At 37.1% G+C, this 19,433-nt stretch overlaps 2 protein-coding genes across 3 annotated transcripts in view; both read right to left on the reverse strand.

Annotated features, from left to right (window-relative positions):
• Nucleotides 1-1,160: 1,160 nt before the first annotated feature.
• On the reverse strand, nucleotides 1,161-14,325 carry LOC107707236 (EGF-containing fibulin-like extracellular matrix protein 2). The gene is made up of 11 exons (XM_016511199.1): nucleotides 14,091-14,325; nucleotides 9,337-9,602; nucleotides 9,094-9,142; nucleotides 8,137-8,349; nucleotides 7,528-7,650; nucleotides 5,734-5,850; nucleotides 4,287-4,406; nucleotides 4,052-4,171; nucleotides 3,830-3,953; nucleotides 3,025-3,220; nucleotides 1,161-2,058 (listed from the first exon to the last, which is right to left on the reverse strand). The coding sequence occupies exons 2-11, from the start codon at nucleotides 9,430-9,432 to the stop codon at nucleotides 1,897-1,899; spliced, it is 1,320 nt and encodes a 439-aa protein (XP_016366685.1). The 5' UTR covers nucleotides 9,433-9,602; nucleotides 14,091-14,325; the 3' UTR covers nucleotides 1,161-1,896.
• A 2,094-nt stretch (nucleotides 14,326-16,419) lies between these two features.
• Nucleotides 16,420-19,433, reverse strand: part of fibpa (fibroblast growth factor (acidic) intracellular binding protein a) — a 5,575-nt gene continuing 2,561 nt past the window's right edge. For both annotated transcript variants that reach the window (XM_016511201.1, XM_016511200.1), the window contains exons 6-11: nucleotides 19,001-19,134; nucleotides 18,092-18,200; nucleotides 17,889-17,952; nucleotides 17,727-17,813; nucleotides 17,552-17,649; nucleotides 16,420-16,741 (exon numbers count right to left, since the gene is read on the reverse strand). In XM_016511201.1, coding sequence (XP_016366687.1) covers nucleotides 16,672-16,741; nucleotides 17,552-17,649; nucleotides 17,727-17,813; nucleotides 17,889-17,952; nucleotides 18,092-18,200; nucleotides 19,001-19,134 — 562 coding nt within the window. In that variant the 3' untranslated portion in view covers nucleotides 16,420-16,671. The remainder of the gene's footprint in view (nucleotides 16,742-17,551; nucleotides 17,650-17,726; nucleotides 17,814-17,888; nucleotides 17,953-18,091; nucleotides 18,201-19,000; nucleotides 19,135-19,433) is intronic.

Below are 19,433 nucleotides of genomic sequence, written 5' to 3' on the forward strand. Positions count from 1 at the left end.
TGATCATTAAATGATCTGGGTTTTATTCATTTTGCTGTCCAGGTCAGTCCATACAGTATTAAACTGCATATTTGAACAAAACATTTTAAGTAAAAGCATCATTTTGGTTCAGAGAAGACAAGCGATTAATCGCAATTAATCATTTGACAGCACTAATTATAGTATATACTTTTTAAATAAAAGGACAGTTTCTGTCAAAACAAGACTATTTTAATTCAAAAATATTTTATTTTATTATTATATTATTTTTCTACATCTGCCTAAATTTGCACTTATTTCAAAGGTAGACTAAATGTAATATTTTTATTAATAATTTATTATAAATTGCCCTTTTATTACAAAAGAAGACCATTTTAATTCAGATGTTATATAATTCTAATTAAAATTATGTAATTATTATGTGTCTACTAAAAGGGCAATTTCAGTTAAAAGAAGACCATTTTTAATTAAAATACATTATATTATTTAACATTAATCAAAAAAAATACGCATTTTAACTTGTCTTTTAATTTTTGCAAAATCAAATATTAAAAAGAACACTTCCTACACACAATCATGTACTTTAAGTCTTGTGACATCATTACCCCAGTAGCCTTAGGTACAATAACTCCATTATGATTCAGACCACTGCAATTCCATTCAGAGAAGTTTTCTTTGCCATTTTGAAAATTCAGAAATAGCCCTCTTGCTGCCAGTACTGGACACGGTTTAAATCCAGAAAGCTCTATTAACCTGCATCTGTGACTCAGTCGAACTAACATAGTATTGATCAGAAAAGACTGAGTTTTGGAATAGCGTGTCCTACTTTACTAAATAAAATGTCACTGTCTTGCACTTTAAATATTTTCCATAAATAGCTCAGACAAGAGGCTGTAGATTATACTGAATATACAATGTTATCGGCTCTCTAAATCAGCTCTATCTCTTGTCAGGCTTGTGCTAATGAGGCTGCAGAGAGGCGGACAGCTGCTCAGTAGGGTTCCAGTCTATCCCGTGGTTAGATGAGTCAAGAGATCGCAAGGGTGGGTGGAAGGGATAAGCAGGGCACGTGAGCGAGACTTTCTATTAGGAGGAAGAGGATGCATAGCAGAGAAATGCCAAGAAAACATCCCAGCGGGAAGGCAAACATATGGAGGTCTGGAGCCAGAATTTTATGGTCTTATCAAATTTATTACATTAATAAATCCAGGATGGAAATACAACAACGGCAGTGTGGTATAAAAAAACTACACAAAGTAACATGAGCATTATTGATGGTGGTGGTGGGGTAGAGGTTTGGAATGACTAAGTGGTTACTGAATAACAACAATGAATAAAAACAATATTGAACTCAGAGATGGATTATACATAGTGGAAAAATAAAAGAGGCTTTTTGACACTTAAGAACACACAGAGATACTTTTTACAGCCTTGATATTGTTATTGCTACATTTATTTGAATAGGAGGGATTAATTATTATTGCTGACTTCTGAACTGGAAGAGCAAACCAGTGGAAAGAGTCTGCAGAGCTGCAGCCCTCATCCTGAGAAAGAGGCTATTTTTAGAAATGACAAAAGACAGTTTACATTGGTTGTACAGCAGGTTTGGAGTCATAGTGCAGCTAGTAACTTTGCCATTTTCCATATGACACAATATAGTGAGTTGTTATCTTGTCGACATCTTGTCCTTAAAATATAGTGCCTGTCTCTAATAGCCTTTTTATTATTTATGATGTAGAGGTTGTATAAGTTGGTACATCTCTCGTGAAAATGACTTTTATACAATCTTGGAAATGATGTCTGTCAGCTGCCAGACATATTCAGCTCATAAGCCCTCCTTGTTGGATGAATCAATCAGTGCTTCCACTCTTCCACCCCCTTTTTCCCTCTCTGGGCATCTCTACATCTCTCTCTCAGCTAAAAGGCATGAGGCCCAACATAAATGGTCAAGCGCAGGACAGAACTGGTGTGGTAGCTCACGAGCGGGTTCACAGAAACCATCTCCAGATCCAGCACGTACTCTCTGGGGCCGTTCACGGCACGGGCAAGAACAAGCATGGCGCTGATGTTGTTGATTTGCTGAGGAAACAGATATGACAGGCACACGATTCAAAATTGGGCTCTGTGAGAAATGTACTAGTCTAATGGCAGGAATCAAAAGGGTCTTCTTGATTATACATACACTAGGCCAGGGGTTCTCAACTCGGGCCCTCGAGATCCACTTTCCTGTAGAATTTCGCTCCGACCTTGATCAAACTCACCTGCCTGTAACTTTTTAGCAATCCTGAAGACCTTGATTAGTTTGTTCAGGTGTGTTTGATTAGGGTTGGCACTAAACTCTGCAGGAAAGTGGACCTCGAGGGCCAGAGTTGAGAACCCCTGCACTAGGCCTACCTGTTAAAAATTTGGGGTCGGTAACATTTTTAGAAATTAAGTCTCATTGCTCACCAAGACTGCATTTATTTGATCAAAAATACAGTAAAAACAGTAAAAGTGCGACATATTATTACATTTTAAAATAACAGTTTTGTATTTTCAGATATTTAAAAAAGTAATTTTATTCCTGTGATCAAAGCTGAATTTTCATCATCATTACTCCAGTCTTCAGTGTCACATGATCCTTCAGAAATCATTCTAATATGTTGATTTGGTGCTCAAGAAACATTTTTTTAAATTATTTTGTTGAAAGCAGTTGTGCTGCTTAATAGTTTTGTGAAATTCTTTTTTATTTTTCTGGATTCCTTTAAACTTTCTTTAAATAATGTCACTTTTAATCAATTTAATGCATCCTTGCTGAAAAGTATTAATTAATTTAAAAACAAACTTACTGACCCCACACCTTTGAACTGTAGTATATATATTGAAGATTATATTTTGCCAATGGGGTAAGAAATGACTTTTGAAAATTATTTTGTCATGTAAGAAAAGACATGACAAAATAATTGCAAAAAAATACTATACGTCAGTTTTCAGTATAATAAGAATATACACCAAATTAAGTTATTCTTTCAGAATATGCAGTAAGTTAAATCATTTTTAAAGTACCCTGATGTAAAAGTCTCCATTGTCATCTCCAGAGCGGATGCGGAAGGTGTTGTAAGCTCCAGGTAAGACGCTGGTGGCCTGGATCTGAAAGATATCTGAGGGGACGGAGCGCTCTGACGTGATGCTCATGTAGCGATGCACAACGGAGTAGGGCATGTCTCGACAGCCAGGCTTTGTGATAGGACACGTACAGCGACTGAATAAAGAGAGAAAATTACATCAGTTAGGACAGATTTCAGCTACATTTTTCAGGACTAAACCTAAGTGAATTGAATAGATTTGAACTGACCTGCACTAAAAAGAGTCAATACACTTTTACAGGACTGGACTAATTTAGAATGAACTGAACTGAACCAGTAACATTTTGCATGGCTTAAACAGAACTGCACTAAACTTATTTGAATTAAACTGATACATAAACTTAATAGTATCCACTAGGTCAAGTTTTTGCATGACTAATAACTGTTAGCCACAACTGTACCAAATTATACAAGTATGTGTACCATATGTCCAGCAAATTGGCTATCTAGTCAGATATTTCTTCAGAAATGCCTGACCACCTGTTATTCATTTAAAGCTTGTGGAACTGCAGATTCTGTTGAGACATGCTCAGAGGCACAGACTGAAGAACTGGCCTCAGATATGGAAAAATAAATAAACCATGTCAGGTATGTCTCAACAGGCACTACTGATGAAGAATAGACAATTAATGGAGAGGAAAATATCTCGGAAGTTCTGATGCATAACTGTGTGAATTGAATAGCCTGCAAGTGCTTCTTGTGGTATTTTCAAATTGTTGACTTACTCAGACACTTGCACATAAGGTTCCTGACAGCTTTTGTTGTTAACACATTTGTGACCTCCATGAATGTTCACACAAGTCTGTCCATCAGAGCATTGATGAGCTCCTGTCTCACATTCATTTATGTCTAGATTCAAAGAAAGAAAGAAAGAAAGAAAGAATGTCTATTATTTGCCCTATGAGTGAAATTGGGAAGAAGTGAGAGAGTGTTAAATTAAGGTGAACCTTGGCAGAGGCGCGTGCCCAGGAGCTGATATCCTTCAGGACAGACACAGGAGAATTTGCCGTGCTCATTAACACACTGATACTGGCACAGATAACTGGAGTAGCTGCACTCGTCTATGTCTGAGGACAGAGAATGAATAGGATCGGTTGCTCCAGTTGTAAGATGCAACATTTTTCACAAATATGCGTATTTATTTTAGTTTTTCACATTTGTTTGTGTTTGCTCTCAGCTTACCATTGCAGGCAAAGCCATCTGGCCCCAGCTCATAACCCTGCTCACAACGACACATGAACGTCCCGTACGTGTTATAACACCTCTGACTGCAGGGGGCCCCCATGCCACACTCATCAACATCTGAGCGCAACGGAATGACAAAGCAGACAGGATTGTACATGAAAATATTAAGCATAAGGCAAAAAGTGAAAGATTATTATGTAAATAATTATGTAAAATAGATACTCTCTGAGCTGGAATGGCTATTTTTGTTGGCATAAATCAATGTCTAATAATTTTAGGTGGCCACTTAAGCAAAATCAAAAACTTTTGTTTTAGGGATACCGTAAAGGAAGGAAGTGTGCCGTTTAATTTTAGTGCACCCAATGAGTCAAAATAGTCTTAATGCACATTCCTGGTGTTACTGTGTACAGTTCATCAGTGCATGGTACTCTACAGAAAAACATCATCCTAATTAACTGAAATTAAAAGACTTAAAGGAATAGTTTACCCCAAAAATTTCTGAGAATTTAGCATTACATCACTTGCTCACCAACAGATCCTCTGCAGTGAATGGGTGCCGTCAGAATTAGAGTCCAAAAAGCTGATTAAAAACATAATTTTATCTTTAAACTGTCACTTCTGGCTTTGGACTGTTTTCACTTGTAAACGTGCTTGATCTGTATATATTACTCTGATGATTTAGGCAAAATTTCACTGGAGAAATTAATATTATAGATAGAGGACTTGTATTTCAGTCAGAAGCAACAGTTTGAAGTTAAATATGTCTTAATGATGGATTTGTTTCTTACAAACAGCTTTTCACTTCATAAGACATTAACTGGTGGACTGTAGTCTTGTAGATTACTTGTGGATTATTGTGATGTTTTTATCAGCTGTTTGGACTCTCATTCTGACGGCACCCATTCACTTCAAAGGATCCATTGGTGAGCAAGTGATGTAATGCTAAATTTCTCTAAATCTGTTGTGATGAAGAAACAAATTCATCTATATCTTGGATGGCCTGACGTTGAGTAAATTTTCAGCATATTTTAATTTTAGGATGAACTATTCTTTTAATGAATATTTCAAAAAGGCTATTTTGACAATGTTTTAGCAAACTGGAATTCATCTCGACTCCATTCTCGTGCATGCTGTAGCACTCGCTTTCCATGATCCAATCAATTCCTGATGGATAAAATAAAGTCCTGTCCTACTTTATTTTTCATACTGAATATCTTATTTCACTTATTTCACGATTTCTCGTTTTCCAACATGCACAAAGTGCTCTTTTACTGGTTAATATTTTGGCTTTTACTCAAAGAAAATGAGGTGTAGGATGGAGTTGTGTAAGTACGTGGGTTTGGATTCCAAGTGTGTGTGTGTGTGTGTGTGTGTGGGGTGGGTTGGCCTATGACTCAGGGTATGGCAAAACCGGGCGTGGGAGTGAGCGTGTGGGTTGGCTTACCAATACAGGAGCGATTGTTGCCAGCCAGCTGGAAACCAGGCTCACACTGGCAGGAGAATGAGCCAGGGACATTAACACAGCGATGTTGACAGTAGCGGTACCGGCACTCGTCAATGTCTGGAAAGTATTAAAACATAAAATTAGATCACATATAAATCAATTTTATTCCTCATTGGTATGACTGAACAGACAATGATATAATCTCGCCATTTAATGTAATTTAAGGCACAATATACTCATAAAATGGAATCCTCTCTGGAACTTAACCCTGGCAACAACTTGTTTAAAAAGTGTTTACTAATATTATTTATAGATATTATATTATCAATATTAAGATAATATTTCTAAATTATAATTAACATAATTGAGATAATATAACTTAATATGAGATAAAAGATCATATTTAAAGGCATAGTTCACCCAAAAATGAAAATTCTGTCATTAATTACTCATTTCGTTCCAAACCCGTAAAACCTTCGTTCATCTTCAGAACACAAATTAAGTTATTTTTGATGAAATCTTGAGAGCTTTCTGACCCTGCATTGACAGCAAGGGTCCTACCATGGTCAAGGCACAGAAAGGTAGTAAGGACATCGGTAAAACATTCCATGTGACATCAGTGGTTCAACTGTAATTTTACGAAGCTACGAGAATACTTTTTGTGCACAAAGAAAACAAAAGTAATGACTTTATTCAACAATTCTTCTCCTCCAAATCACGTATTCCACCATTATGGAGAGTACCACGACGCATGCGCATTGCTTTCCTCTGCACATAAACAAGGCTCAGCACATGCATGTTCTACGTCAGCAGCATCACGCGCATGCGTTTACATGCAGAGGTACTCTCGATAATGGCGGAAGATGTGATTTGGAGAATTGTTGAAGAATTGTTGAATAAAGTCGTTACTTTTGTTTTCTTTGCGCACAAAAAGTATTCTCGTAGCTTCGTAAAATTATGGTTGAACCACTGATGTCCTTACTATGTTTCTGGGTCTGGGAACATTTCAGTTACATTGCTCTCTATGGAGGGTCAGAAAGCTCATGGATTTCATCAAAAATATCTTAATTTGTGTTCCGAAGATGAACGAAGGTCATACGGTTTTGGAACAACATGAGGGTGTGTAATTAATGACAGAATTTTCATTTTTGGGTGAACTATCCCTTTAAAGATAATATAAGCTCTTGTCAAGTAATAACTTTGCAGGTACTGGAGCTAACTTTATTAACTCATTTTACCTGCAAACATTACTTAATATTGAAATTGTATCAAATCCAAACTTTAAAAGAATAGTTCACCCAAAATGAAAGCCTGTCAATATTTACACCTTCATGACCTCAACCCTGGTGAGATGCATCTTGGTTTCAACATATATGTAAATGAACCAGCTTCAATTCTGTGATAAAAGAAGATATTTTTAAGAATATGGATAACCAAGCAGTTGATGGACCACACTGACTTCCATAGTATGGAAAACAAATACTATGGAAGTCAATGCATGACTGTTTGGATACACACATTATTCAAAATATCTTCTTTTGTATTCAGCAGGAAAAAAACTCATACAGGTTACGAACAACTTGAGGCTGAGTAAATGATGACAGAATTTTCATTTTGGGGTGAAGAACCCCTTTAAGCGCACTTCTTTTTCACAAGGGAAGGCTTGGAACGACCCGAGTATAAATAAAAATGACATGAGTATAAATAAAAATCCACCTTTGTGATGGATTTTTTGGAGAGATGAAATATGTTGTGGTTTTGCTACAGAATTACACAGGAATTTTCATTTCTCACCAATGCATTCTGTTCCCACTTTGCGATACCCATCTGGACACTGGCAGGAGAAGGAGCCTTCTGTATTGAAACACTGCTGACTGGGCTGGCAGTCGTGACTGTCCTGTTCACACTCATCCACATCTGTTTTTTGTAAGAAAATGTAGTTATTGCAGCATTTATTGGTTCACATCTCATGGGAAGTGAAAGTTGTGTCTTCATAGCGGTCTTGAGTAACGTTATCTCTATTCGTTTCCTCTTGACGGTAGACGGCAGCTGGGATGCCTCAGTCTTAGTAAATTCTTCGACCCCCTGCAGACCGGCCCCCTGCCAAGACTTCAGCACGACTCCCACAGTTGTCTGAGCGCAAAAACTAGCTGACCATTTCCCCTGACCACCTGTTTCTGTCTGAGTCATTCAAGCGCTAACAGTCAAAACTAAAACACTGCATGCAATAATCCCCCTTTCACCATCCCGTTCACTGATACAACTGATTTTGATCCGGACACACATGACATGACTCGGTGACTTTGTATAATGGCATGCTACTGTTTACAACGCTGATTCCTGCAAACTTGCAGGCCGTCTGACACCTGTTCTGCAAACACACGTTTGTTTTCACATACTCACCCACGCAGCTGTCTCCCTGGGGCTCAAAACCTGGAGGGCACGGGTTGAATGGCTCGCTGGCCGTGTTCTCCAGGCTGGGGTGGATCTGGTTGGGTGGTTCAGGGGCAGGGATGACCGAGGCAGAGCGAGGAAGGCACAAGTAGCCCCCATAGTGGTTAAAGCACTTCATCTCTCCCTTACAGGCCTCTGGGATTGTCTCACATTCATTTATATCTGCAGACACACATTTCAGGCAGAATACACAGGTGTTTGTGGGTAAAAAGCACACTATATGATAATAGTTACATAACAGTTACAAGACACATACATAAATTATACACTAGCATTTCAACAGTCGTTTAATACTGAGGTTTCAGTATGTCGAATTGTTACTTTAAAAATATAATATTAAACATTACTGTAAACTACACTAAAATTATTTTCTCTTATGCTCACAAAGGTATCAAAAATACAGCAAAAACATTAATATTGTGAAATACAATTTCAAATGAAGCTGGGATACCTTTTGTCAATATTCCTTGATGAATAGAAAGTTCAAAAGAACAACATTTATTTGAAATAAGAATGTTTTATAACATTGCAGATGTCTTTACTGTCACTTCTGACACTTCTGATCAATGGAATGTGTTCTTTTAAATTTATTTTTAAAAAATCTTACTGACACATCTTACTGTGTATTTATTATATATCATATACCTATAGGTTTAAAAAAATTATATTTATTTTTATTACACATTTGTAATTATACATTGAGTAAATTGTGTGTGTGTGTGTGTGTGTGTGTGTACTTGTGTGTGTGTGTGTGTGTGTGTGTGTGTGTGTGTGTGATTTAACTATTGTCTGTATTTGATGATTTGTTTTAAAGTAAAGTGAACTTATACAGATATCCTGGTCAGGGTATTAGATAGTGTTCAACTCTGCATAAGGACCCTTTTAATTGGATGTTTTGTGTTTTACCTTTGCAGTGTTGAGTCTGTGGATCCCAGTGATATCCATCTGTACATTCCTATAGGGGAAAAAATAAAACATGAATTAAAGTAGCACACTTTACAGGGAAATTAAACTATATGTATATCGCATAGTTACACATTGTGTGTGAATATAAGATATAAAGATACAATAATGTAACATACATTATGAAGATGTATTTAAAGATAGAAAAGGGAGGGAGAAAGACGGGGAAGTTTCGTTCCTCCTTACCGTGTAGGTGTCAGTTTCTGTGGGTGGTTGTGAAATAGCGCGGTGAAGAAACACAGAGATGCACATACAAAAGACCAAAACACACCCGGGCCGCATCCTCACACACACCTTCTACACACTCTGATGAGCACAGGCACAAAAACACCTCCAAGAGCGTTGACTAAAGAGAAACAATCAGACAGACATGCACTCTCACACACACACACTCGCTGATAGAGTCTCTGGTGTGGATTAGATGATGCTGCGATGAAGTTACACTGAGGAATCTGTGGATGAGAAACAAAACAGCTTGAGAGGTCTTTATGCATCACTGTTCGAACACATATAAGTGATCCCACTTTATTAGTCATAACTAAAAATTAAAACAGATGTCTGTGGTTTATTGCAGCTTTATTAAGTGTATAGGCCTAATGTAGTGTCAGGGCCTCTAATAGCAATCCACACAACCTCAAAAAATTGCTTGATTACCATACTCCCCCTAGTGGTTTTAATAAATGGCAACAAAATCAAAAAGACTTAGACATAAACTCAGACTTGAATAGTACTGAAAAAATAAGACTAGTTATTTTTTTAATTATTGTGTAATCACTCATGTTTTTTTATGATACTTGCATTATGGTATGCATTGTGAGATAAACAGAGAGAATAAGACTTCTAAATAGACTCTTTACTATTTTCTCAAAAGTACTGTTGTACTGTGGTACAATGACTGTATCAGATCATAATTTTTTGGAACTTTAATTTATATACCATGATATCCTAATCTAGATGTCTAATAAATCTGCCACTGTATATTACAAATATTGATACTGATATTTGACAAAATGCTTGAGTTCCTAAAAGTCCCTTTGGATACAAGCATTTGCTAAATGCATAAATATAAATGAAATGTATATGATATTTAAACAGAGTACCAATAGCAATGATACATTTGCTGAAAATAAAATAAATGGTAACATAATTTTATCAGACTGTACAGCTTGGGTACAGTATGTGAAAACAAATTTCCTCTTTCTGAGGACAATAAAGAATGAATCTGAATCTGATAACACTTATAACTCACAATAAAGTTCAATTTGTTGATGTTTGTTAATATATTCAGTATAATGAACTAACAATGGTCCACTACATCATTTTACAGAATTTATTTTGTTTTAATGTATAAATATAGACCTATTATTGTTAATTGTTCATTCATTTTTTGTTCTTAATACAATAATTAATGTTAATTTAGACCATTTGAGATGATCAAAATTCTCTCTCTCTGATGTACAGTACTTTTTTGTTAGTTTTGATAGCTCCTTTCTTCATTCAAATACCCCAAGAGCAATTATTAACTGTAATTATTAAATATTAACTGTAATTTATATGAAACATTTCTGGCTTTTCACTAATGTCAAGGTTTCACACAGACCTATTAAATGCAACTCTATTTTCCTGGCCTTCTTTTCTCTAAATACACACATACATTGACATTTACATAGAGTGTGCACACAAACACAGGCGTAGTATGGAAAGACAAAAGCTGCTCCAACATGACACAGAGCCCAACAGTAGCTCTTTTCTGAAAATGCAAGAGTTCAGAGTCCAGTCTAAAAGTATTGTCATGTTGACTCAGTGCGACAAACAGCAAACCGCAGGGTGACGTGCAAATCTGCGCATTCTATCCCCGCTGCATCAGCCTCCAGATAGAATTGTTGTGCTTTTCCTCCCAAACCGCATGAAATGATTCAAGCCACTTACAGTAGCCGCCGTACAAGAAACACTTGCGACTTCACACGCAAACACACTGAAATGCTGCGACAAATCAAACATGCTCGCAAATCTCTCATCTGTGTGATTTACCCGCTCCTACTGACTGACCGTCTGCCATCATGTTTGAGTGGCACTTGACCTTCTGGAATGCCAGCGGAGAGGATGTGGGCAGCGCTTTGAATAACGGTCAGCCGGACACTCGCTGTGTTTCCCACAGTATGTCTTACTTTCTGTTCTACTTTTTTAGAATTTTCTGTAGAAGATGTGTCATCATCATATGGCTACCTATGAAGCAAAATGAATAAACGTGGGGCACTTCAGATGGTTTGTGTAACATTTGGTTGGCTGGTAGTCCCCGGACTTTTGTAAAGTCTGCAGTGATTACATGACCGCAAATAACACAAGTAATAAAGACTGGACTTCATGGGCAGACCACACACATGTAATGACAAACGCTCTCCTCCTACCTCTCCTTCACCCTTATAAACATGCTCACACTAGTCCAGTGTCACATCTACGGTTAACTCCATGTGCTCAGCTGGGCATTAAACTCATGGTGGGCAAAGCACTCAGGCGGTTGGAGCCTCAGGCAGGGGCCCCAGGTTTAAACTTTGCTGGTCAGTGCACTTATAATTTTATGAATACGACCTCCTCTCCTCCCACCTGTGCAAACCCAAGTGGGGTTTTTATGTCAGGACCCCCATGGCTGCACTGGTAACAAAGACGGCATAGACACATGTATTCATTGTGGTTTTTGCCCAGATGAATTGGACGCTTAAGCCACAATTTAAAATGTTCGAATGTCAGCATTAGATACAACATATCAGTAACACTTAAGTTTAGGGACCAATTCTCACTATTAAATAGTTGCTTTTTAGCATGCATATAACTAGCATATTGGCTGTTTATTGCTACTTATAAAGCACATATTAATGGCTTATTCTGCATAATAATATTTTAGATCCCTTAATCCTACCCAATACCTAAACTTAACAACTACCTTACTCATTGTTAATAAGCAGAAAATTATGAGTCTACTGAGGCAAAAGATGTAGTTGGTTAATAGTGAAAATTGGTTCCCAAACTAAAGTGTGACCAAAATATCTACAATAAGTGGCATCTACAAATAAATGAGAGGCTGTTACTAAGAAAATCTCTCTTTTCTTAGCTAATTTTGAAGTTATTCTTAACTAAACGGTCTCAAGGTAATTTTTAGGGGCTGTACAAAGTCAGTTCTCTATTTCAACAAGTGTCCATAAATGTAGTTTATCACATTAACTGTACCGTTTACATCAGCAGCAGTTACTGAAGTTTTCAAGTGACTCAATTGTTTGTATTTTGGCTACAGTATTATACAGACACTGAAAATTATATTCAAAGATTGATTTACAACAACTTGAAACAAGTACACTAAGTGTTCAAACGTTTGGGGTTTGACGATTGAAAGGCTCTTACTAGTATGCACCAAGGCTTCATTTATTTGAACAATTATTATTACAATTAGGTTTTCTATTTCATTCTATTTTATGTCATTTATTCCTGTGATGGCAAAGCTGAATTTTCAGCATCATTACTCCAGTCTTCAGTGTCACATGATTCTTCAGAAATCATTCTAATATGCTGATTTGCTGCTCAAGAAATGTTTCTTATCATTATCAAAATTTAAAACAGTTGTGCTACTTAATGTTTTTGAAAAGCATGATAAGTTTTTTTTAGGATTCTTTGATGGATATAATGTTCAAAATGAACATCATTTATTTGAAAAATAAATATTTTTGTAACATAACTCTTGATCAATTTAATGCATCCTTGCTGAATAGAATTTTAAATTTTTGAATGAGACTTTTGAATGGTAGTGTATATATTATAAAAGTTCATCTAGACAAGATCCTTGGTGGCCATCAATGATGCTCACTACTTCCACGTTGCTTACTTCAGCAGTCCTGAGAAGACAAATTAATATTTCCAAATACCAAACATAGAGAACTAATGTGGCTACAACAGAGGGCCGCAGTCTGATTTACTTGACTCCCTGTCACACTCATTGCTTTTATATGAATGCTCAAGTCAGCATCCAGCCATATAAAATAAAACATCTAACATAAGTAATTAGCAGAACACATAAACAAACGTGACGTAACAGCAGTGGCCTGTATAAGTACAGTAAAGCAGTGTTCCTTGTTCTGATGTCACATAGCCATTTTATTGAGCCTTCATTCTTATAACAACACCTGTGCTTCCAAAACGATTTTGGTGTAAGCACACAAGCCACAAATTCCCAGACCTTTGTGTGTCCTCAGAAACCTTTGAGAGTCTGTACGTAATGTTCCCATTCTGCTGTGTCGTTCATATCATATCAACAGACGGGAGTTTGTATGAATCAGCTTTTTGTCTTTAAAAATAGAAACATTATCTAAACAAAGTCACCCATTTTACGCTCGCAGGGCTCAAATAACAACGTACAGTCAATGGCATTAGTCTGGTTGTGAAACAGAGGTTGGAAAAGAGATTGGAAAGTTTTGCAACACTTCAGACGTGTAGAGATGTGTAAAACCATCACGATGGTTGAGTAATAAATGTTAAAACTAAGTGCAACAACTTTTTATGCAGAAGCTAATACGATAATAAGATAATACGATCTTCACCAGTACGTATGGTAGGAGATGTGGAATCTGCTGAATAATGTGATTGATTGTTCTCTCTCTAGTGTGCTGTCTGTAGTCGTGGATGTTTGGAAGAGAGCTGGAGAGTGAGCGTGACGTGTGCAGCCTTGGAGCAAACCGGCCAGTTGAAATTTTCCTTAGTCTGCCCTTTATCGCTTTCTCCTTCTGCCACACTGTCTGTGACATAACTTCAATTCAGCCTGACGTGTCTGCTTTACTTATATGAGCAGATCCACAATGGCCCAAAGACCCCATGCAAATAACAGCTACTGGAGTACAATGACATTATATTACAGTGCAATATTAGATTTTCTTTCGCAAACGCGCTATACTCACAGGCCGGGCTTTCTTCTTACTGTGTTCTTGAATGCAGTAGTTTTTCTTCTTTTCTTCCGGTGGATCCCTCTCTAGTTTGTTTCAGTGCAATGGTGGCACGTCTTCTCTTCTATCCTCACTCCTCAGCCTGATAGAGTGAGTGTGGAGACGGACAGCTGGACTGTGAATGTATGCAAGGGAGGGAAAGACGGAAGAGAGGAGAGAGGGACAGCCCATTCCGACCCCCATACAGCCCCCCTGCACGGCCATCCTCCGCCCCCAGACCCCTCCTCATCTGACCCCCCAGGATGAAAATTCCTGGTCTGCGGCCCAAATTCCAAAATTCCAAATGTGTCCAGCTCAACGACAGAACAACAGCATACAGATTCACACACACACATGCAGCCAACCCCCCTCCATACACGCATATGAACCAGCCACACACACACACACACACACAGGCAGAGACCCCACCTGGTTTCATTTAAACTCGCCCCCCACAGCCTGCAACTTTCTTTCTCTCTTTTCCCCTCCACCTCAAGTCACCCTTCATCTCTCCCATCTTTTTCGGTCTTTTGTTCTCTCTATTCCTTTCATTCAACTGGATATTTATAGCTTGGGAGAAGCTGGTGGAATGCAGACAAAAATTAGAGAGCAAACTAGAAATAGAAAGACAGAGAGGAGGCAAGGGTAGAGTGAAAGAAGGGATGATAGGACACACGTCTGCTTGGAAAAGTTGTTCGCTTTTTTTGCCGTGTCTAAATATTGAAACTGGAGGTACTCGCAGGCTGATATTACTAGAAATGAGAGGCAATGGAAAGACTCACATTCTTACTGCTAGTACATTTTTACTTTACATGCTCAATAGAGCATGAATTAGAAATTAGAAGTTTGGGTCTATCTGCATGCTTAAGTACTTGTCAATGTTGACAAAATTCACTTTTAGCAGATATATGAAATGTACATATTAATTACTGCATTACACAGATTTTTGTCCAATCAAATGTTCTCCAAATATAAGATACCACACATTTTCCAGTTTATGGGAGCTTTTGAGTCACAAGTACCAACGAAATGTGACTTGCTTGTAACTAAAACATTGAAAACCATTTTTAGTTCAACAGAATTCCCCCCACATGTTGTCCCAACTAGCCAAAGTCTGGACTAAGAATTTCATATTGAGCAATATTGTTACTGCTGTTAAAGGATTATTGCTTTGCTGACTTTAAACTGTTTCTTCATTACTGTTAGTTATGTGTTTTGTAAAAGGATGAGCTATTAACATCACATTTGTACACTGTCACCATTTTTGAAGCTTGTGTTAAGTTTAAAACTTTATTGCAGATGTTTGCTTTGTAAGGTGACTCTTCTTTCAGAAACAAATACATAAACCATATATATATATATATATATATATATATATATATATATATATTTAAAACCATATACAATTTCTTGTTACTAATTGAAATTTGCTAAACAAGAAATCTGTAGTTGCCTACACAAAATTACTGGAAGACAGATTTAGTGGACTAAGAATCTCAAATTTATGACAATCGTTGGAACCTTTATTTTTTAAGAGTGTAATACTGAATTCAGAATAGCAACTAACATACTATTTATTTTGGCAGAAGTCATAAGAATAGTATGTTAATATAGTTTTTATATTTATAAAAACATGTCAGAGACATACAGAATGCTTTTGCTTAATTGAGGCCTTTCATATACCATGTATAATAAAGACATTATTATACATTGTACCTAACTCGGTTGTGTCAAGTCACAAAATCAGTTGCGCATTCCTGATGTTAGAGGCATCACATTCAAGCTTCATCAAATTATACAAAGAAATAAACATAGTTTTGCTCTGCAAATGACAAAAGGGCAAACAAATCTGTTTGCCATTACTCTTGTACCAAAACACCTCTAAGAGTAATGTGGTAGGCCTGACAGCTGTCATTACATACTATTATTGCAAAAACACACACGTACATCGTGCCACCAAGGCCTGACAAATTGTGGCCCCCCTACTGCTTTCCCAGCCCCCAGTGGGCCCACACACAGACCTCACACCCATCGTGCACCCACTTACCCTAATCAAGCCAGAGGGGTCAGGAGTATATGGGCCATAAAGACGCACATGTAAGTCACGACATCCTTTGGACTGTTAGCACGTTATTTACCATTAAGACCCCCAAATTATGTCAGTCAAAACAAGTATGATCAGTGCATAGTCTTGTTCTGAACCTCCATCATTACCAAATATACTGGGGGTTTTTTAAGTGGGTTTGTTAAATGGGAAAACCCACAAAGCAGAGGTAATGAAAACACAATGCAGACAGTGTCTGAGGAAATCATGCTGTGTTTATTTACAAGTCATACAGTTCTGGAGGCCAAGGAGTGAAAGAATGAAGCAGGGATAGAGGGAGAGGGAGGTGAAGAGATGGACAGCTGGTAGGGGGACATATTTGGGAAAGGATTAAAGAAAGTAGATGATAAACTGGAAAAAATTAAACATCAGACCAAATAATCATCAGATGCATGACTGCATGCAGATGAGTTATCATTAAGGGAGAGAAAAGGCAAAAGTGGAGATTCTTCTTTAGTCGTGGTACATTCTAAGGATGCAACTTTTGATAACTCCCATGTACCTGGTCCAGACAGCATGGTGCCTGAGGAAAAAAAAAAGAGGGAGAGGTTTAAAAACGTGTACTTTTTTTCAGCTTATAAATACATGTACATTTGAAATGTTTACTTTGATACTTTGATGTGAAATTCTCTTCATAAACACTACCACTGAAAATTTTGTGGTCAGTAAGATGATGATTATTCATATTTTTTTAAGAAATGCTTTTATTCAGCAAGGATGCATTAAACTGATCAAAAGTGACAGTAAAGACTTAATAAATGCTTAATAAAACATAAATGATGTTCTTTTGAACTTTCTATTCGTCAAAGAATCCTGAAAAAATCTTTAAAAAATATTAAGCAGCACAACTGTTGTCAACAAACACTGATAATAAGAAATGTTTCAAATCAGCATATTAGAACGATTTGAATGAATGAAAATATATTCAAAAAGAAAACAGTCATTTTAAATTGTAATGATATTTCACAGTGTTATTGTTTTTACTGTATTTTTGATCGAATAAATGCAGGTTTTGGTGAGCATAAGAGGCTTCTTTCATAAACATTAAACAAATAGTGCAGTTTGAGATAAATACATATTTTCCAAATGATTCTGAGTGTTGTGATTTTGTTTGTATAAACAGAAAACCACATTCCACAGTGGTCTAACCACATAAATGACTGGACAGGAAACAGAGGTGACTACAGATAAAACAGTGTGCATATGATACAGTGACCCCCACTGGTTGCAAAGAGAATTTCCTTTGAACACAGACCTCTAGATGCAGCAATTGTTGAAAAAAAATAATAAAAAATTACTGTACATACTGTACAACAAACATAGTGAGACTTACTTGAAGGTGTCAAGGATATGTACCGAGTTAGTATAATGAGTAAGGTAGAGGTTCACGTCTATTGATGTCCATTTGTCTGATCGACAAGGTTCGATAAACTGTAAAGAGAACAAGGAATTAATGCTTTGTGAGCACATCAGATCTGATAGATGCTTTTATTAAACTAAAAAGGTACCTTTTCGACAAGGTCAATGAAGAAATCACGAACATCTTTTGCGTTGATTAATTTGGCAGCGATATTTACAAGGCCCCTTGAAAGATTCTACAGCAAGAGATATTTTGAAATCATGAATCATGTAGAAAAACATTAATTTCACAAGAATATAAAACCTCTTGCCTTAAAATTGGCTTCCATCTCATTGAAGACATTGGTTTTACCCCGCAGAGCGGTGCACACTAAACTGAGTGGATGAGAGGTTTCATTATTCATATGGCTGAGACAGAGGGAGTAAGCATGCAACATTAGGACATTTACAACAGCCCTCCTCAGACCCGTATCTCTCTTCTTTCTGTCCAAATCACTCGCTCAAACACACACACCTTTTGTGTTGGTCTAAGAGATCCTTGTCTGTGATTAGAATTTTGAGGTCTTTGAGCTCTTGAAGGAATTCCTTATCCAGATCTACATCCATGTCCTCCATTATGTTATCTAAAGGAGAGAATGGTGGATTTTGAGAGAACAGACAAAGACATAAAAGGAGATCTTTTCATCTATGTCAATATTTTTCTAAACTACGGTGTCCATTAATAACCTCAGACTAGATGCTCAAGGACATGCAGATGTCAAATTAATTCAGAACATTAAGATATTAATGTATCACTCTGAAGAGGTTTATTTTACAACAATGACCAGTTGACTGTATATTCTCATATATTTAATATATGGCTACTTTAAAAATAAACAGATATGTAATTATTAATAATACAGTATGATTAATTATTATAATAATAAAATAACCTGAGTGGTACAAGGGACATAATTAAGCAATCCAAATGTAGGGAATGGGCTGCCTGGCATAATGGTCCTATAGTTTAGTGTAGGGCTGCACGATAAATCGCATGCGATATTTAATGCGCATCTTGTCAGTAAAGCCGCTTCTGTAATCAGCAGTAAATCTCCATCACGTGCGTGCTTTCACATGGAGCAGCATTTACTACACAGAGCCGTTGTTCACTGACAAGCTGCGCTAAACCACGATCATATATGAACATGGTTTAGCGCAGCTTGTCAATGAACAACGGCTCTGTGTAGTAACGTACGTGATGGAGATTTACCGCTGATTACAGAACCGGCTTTACTGACAAGATGCACATTAAATATCGCATGCGATTTATCGTGCAGCCCTAGTTTAGTGGCCATTATACAAACCTATTTGACCATTTATCGCCACGATTGACCAATTTCAAGTATTGCAGATGGCTGTGTAAGAGCTGTGTAACTGGTCTTACCCACAGCTCCTAGAGTCCAGTTGTTGATGAGCTGCCCAGCACAGAAGGCAAAGTCCTGGAAGGTTAGATAATGCAACTTTTTCTTCCCCGTCTCAAAACGATTATTGGCAAAGAACACTATTGCAGCATAGTCTCTGGAGGAGGAATTGGCAGGATCATTTAGCAAGAGAAGGTGAAAACGCACTAAATCAACACTGAAGCAACTGTACATGGGAACTTGCATTCTCACAATTTTAATGAATATACAACTGGAAGAATGGATGCATATAATGTAACGTAGGGCTGCACGATTATGACAAAAATCATAATTGTCGATTATTCCCTTGAAAATGTCATTGCGATTATTAATTACGATTATCACAATTTACATTGAATGATGTTTATACCATTGTTTGATGCAACTGCATGCCGTATTTTTATATGAAAATAAACA

This window comes from Sinocyclocheilus rhinocerous, unplaced genomic scaffold (genome assembly GCF_001515625.1).
Source record: "Sinocyclocheilus rhinocerous isolate Xijiao unplaced genomic scaffold, SAMN03320098_v1.1 scaffold174, whole genome shotgun sequence".
Taxonomy (NCBI): Eukaryota; Metazoa; Chordata; class Actinopteri; order Cypriniformes; family Cyprinidae; genus Sinocyclocheilus; species Sinocyclocheilus rhinocerous.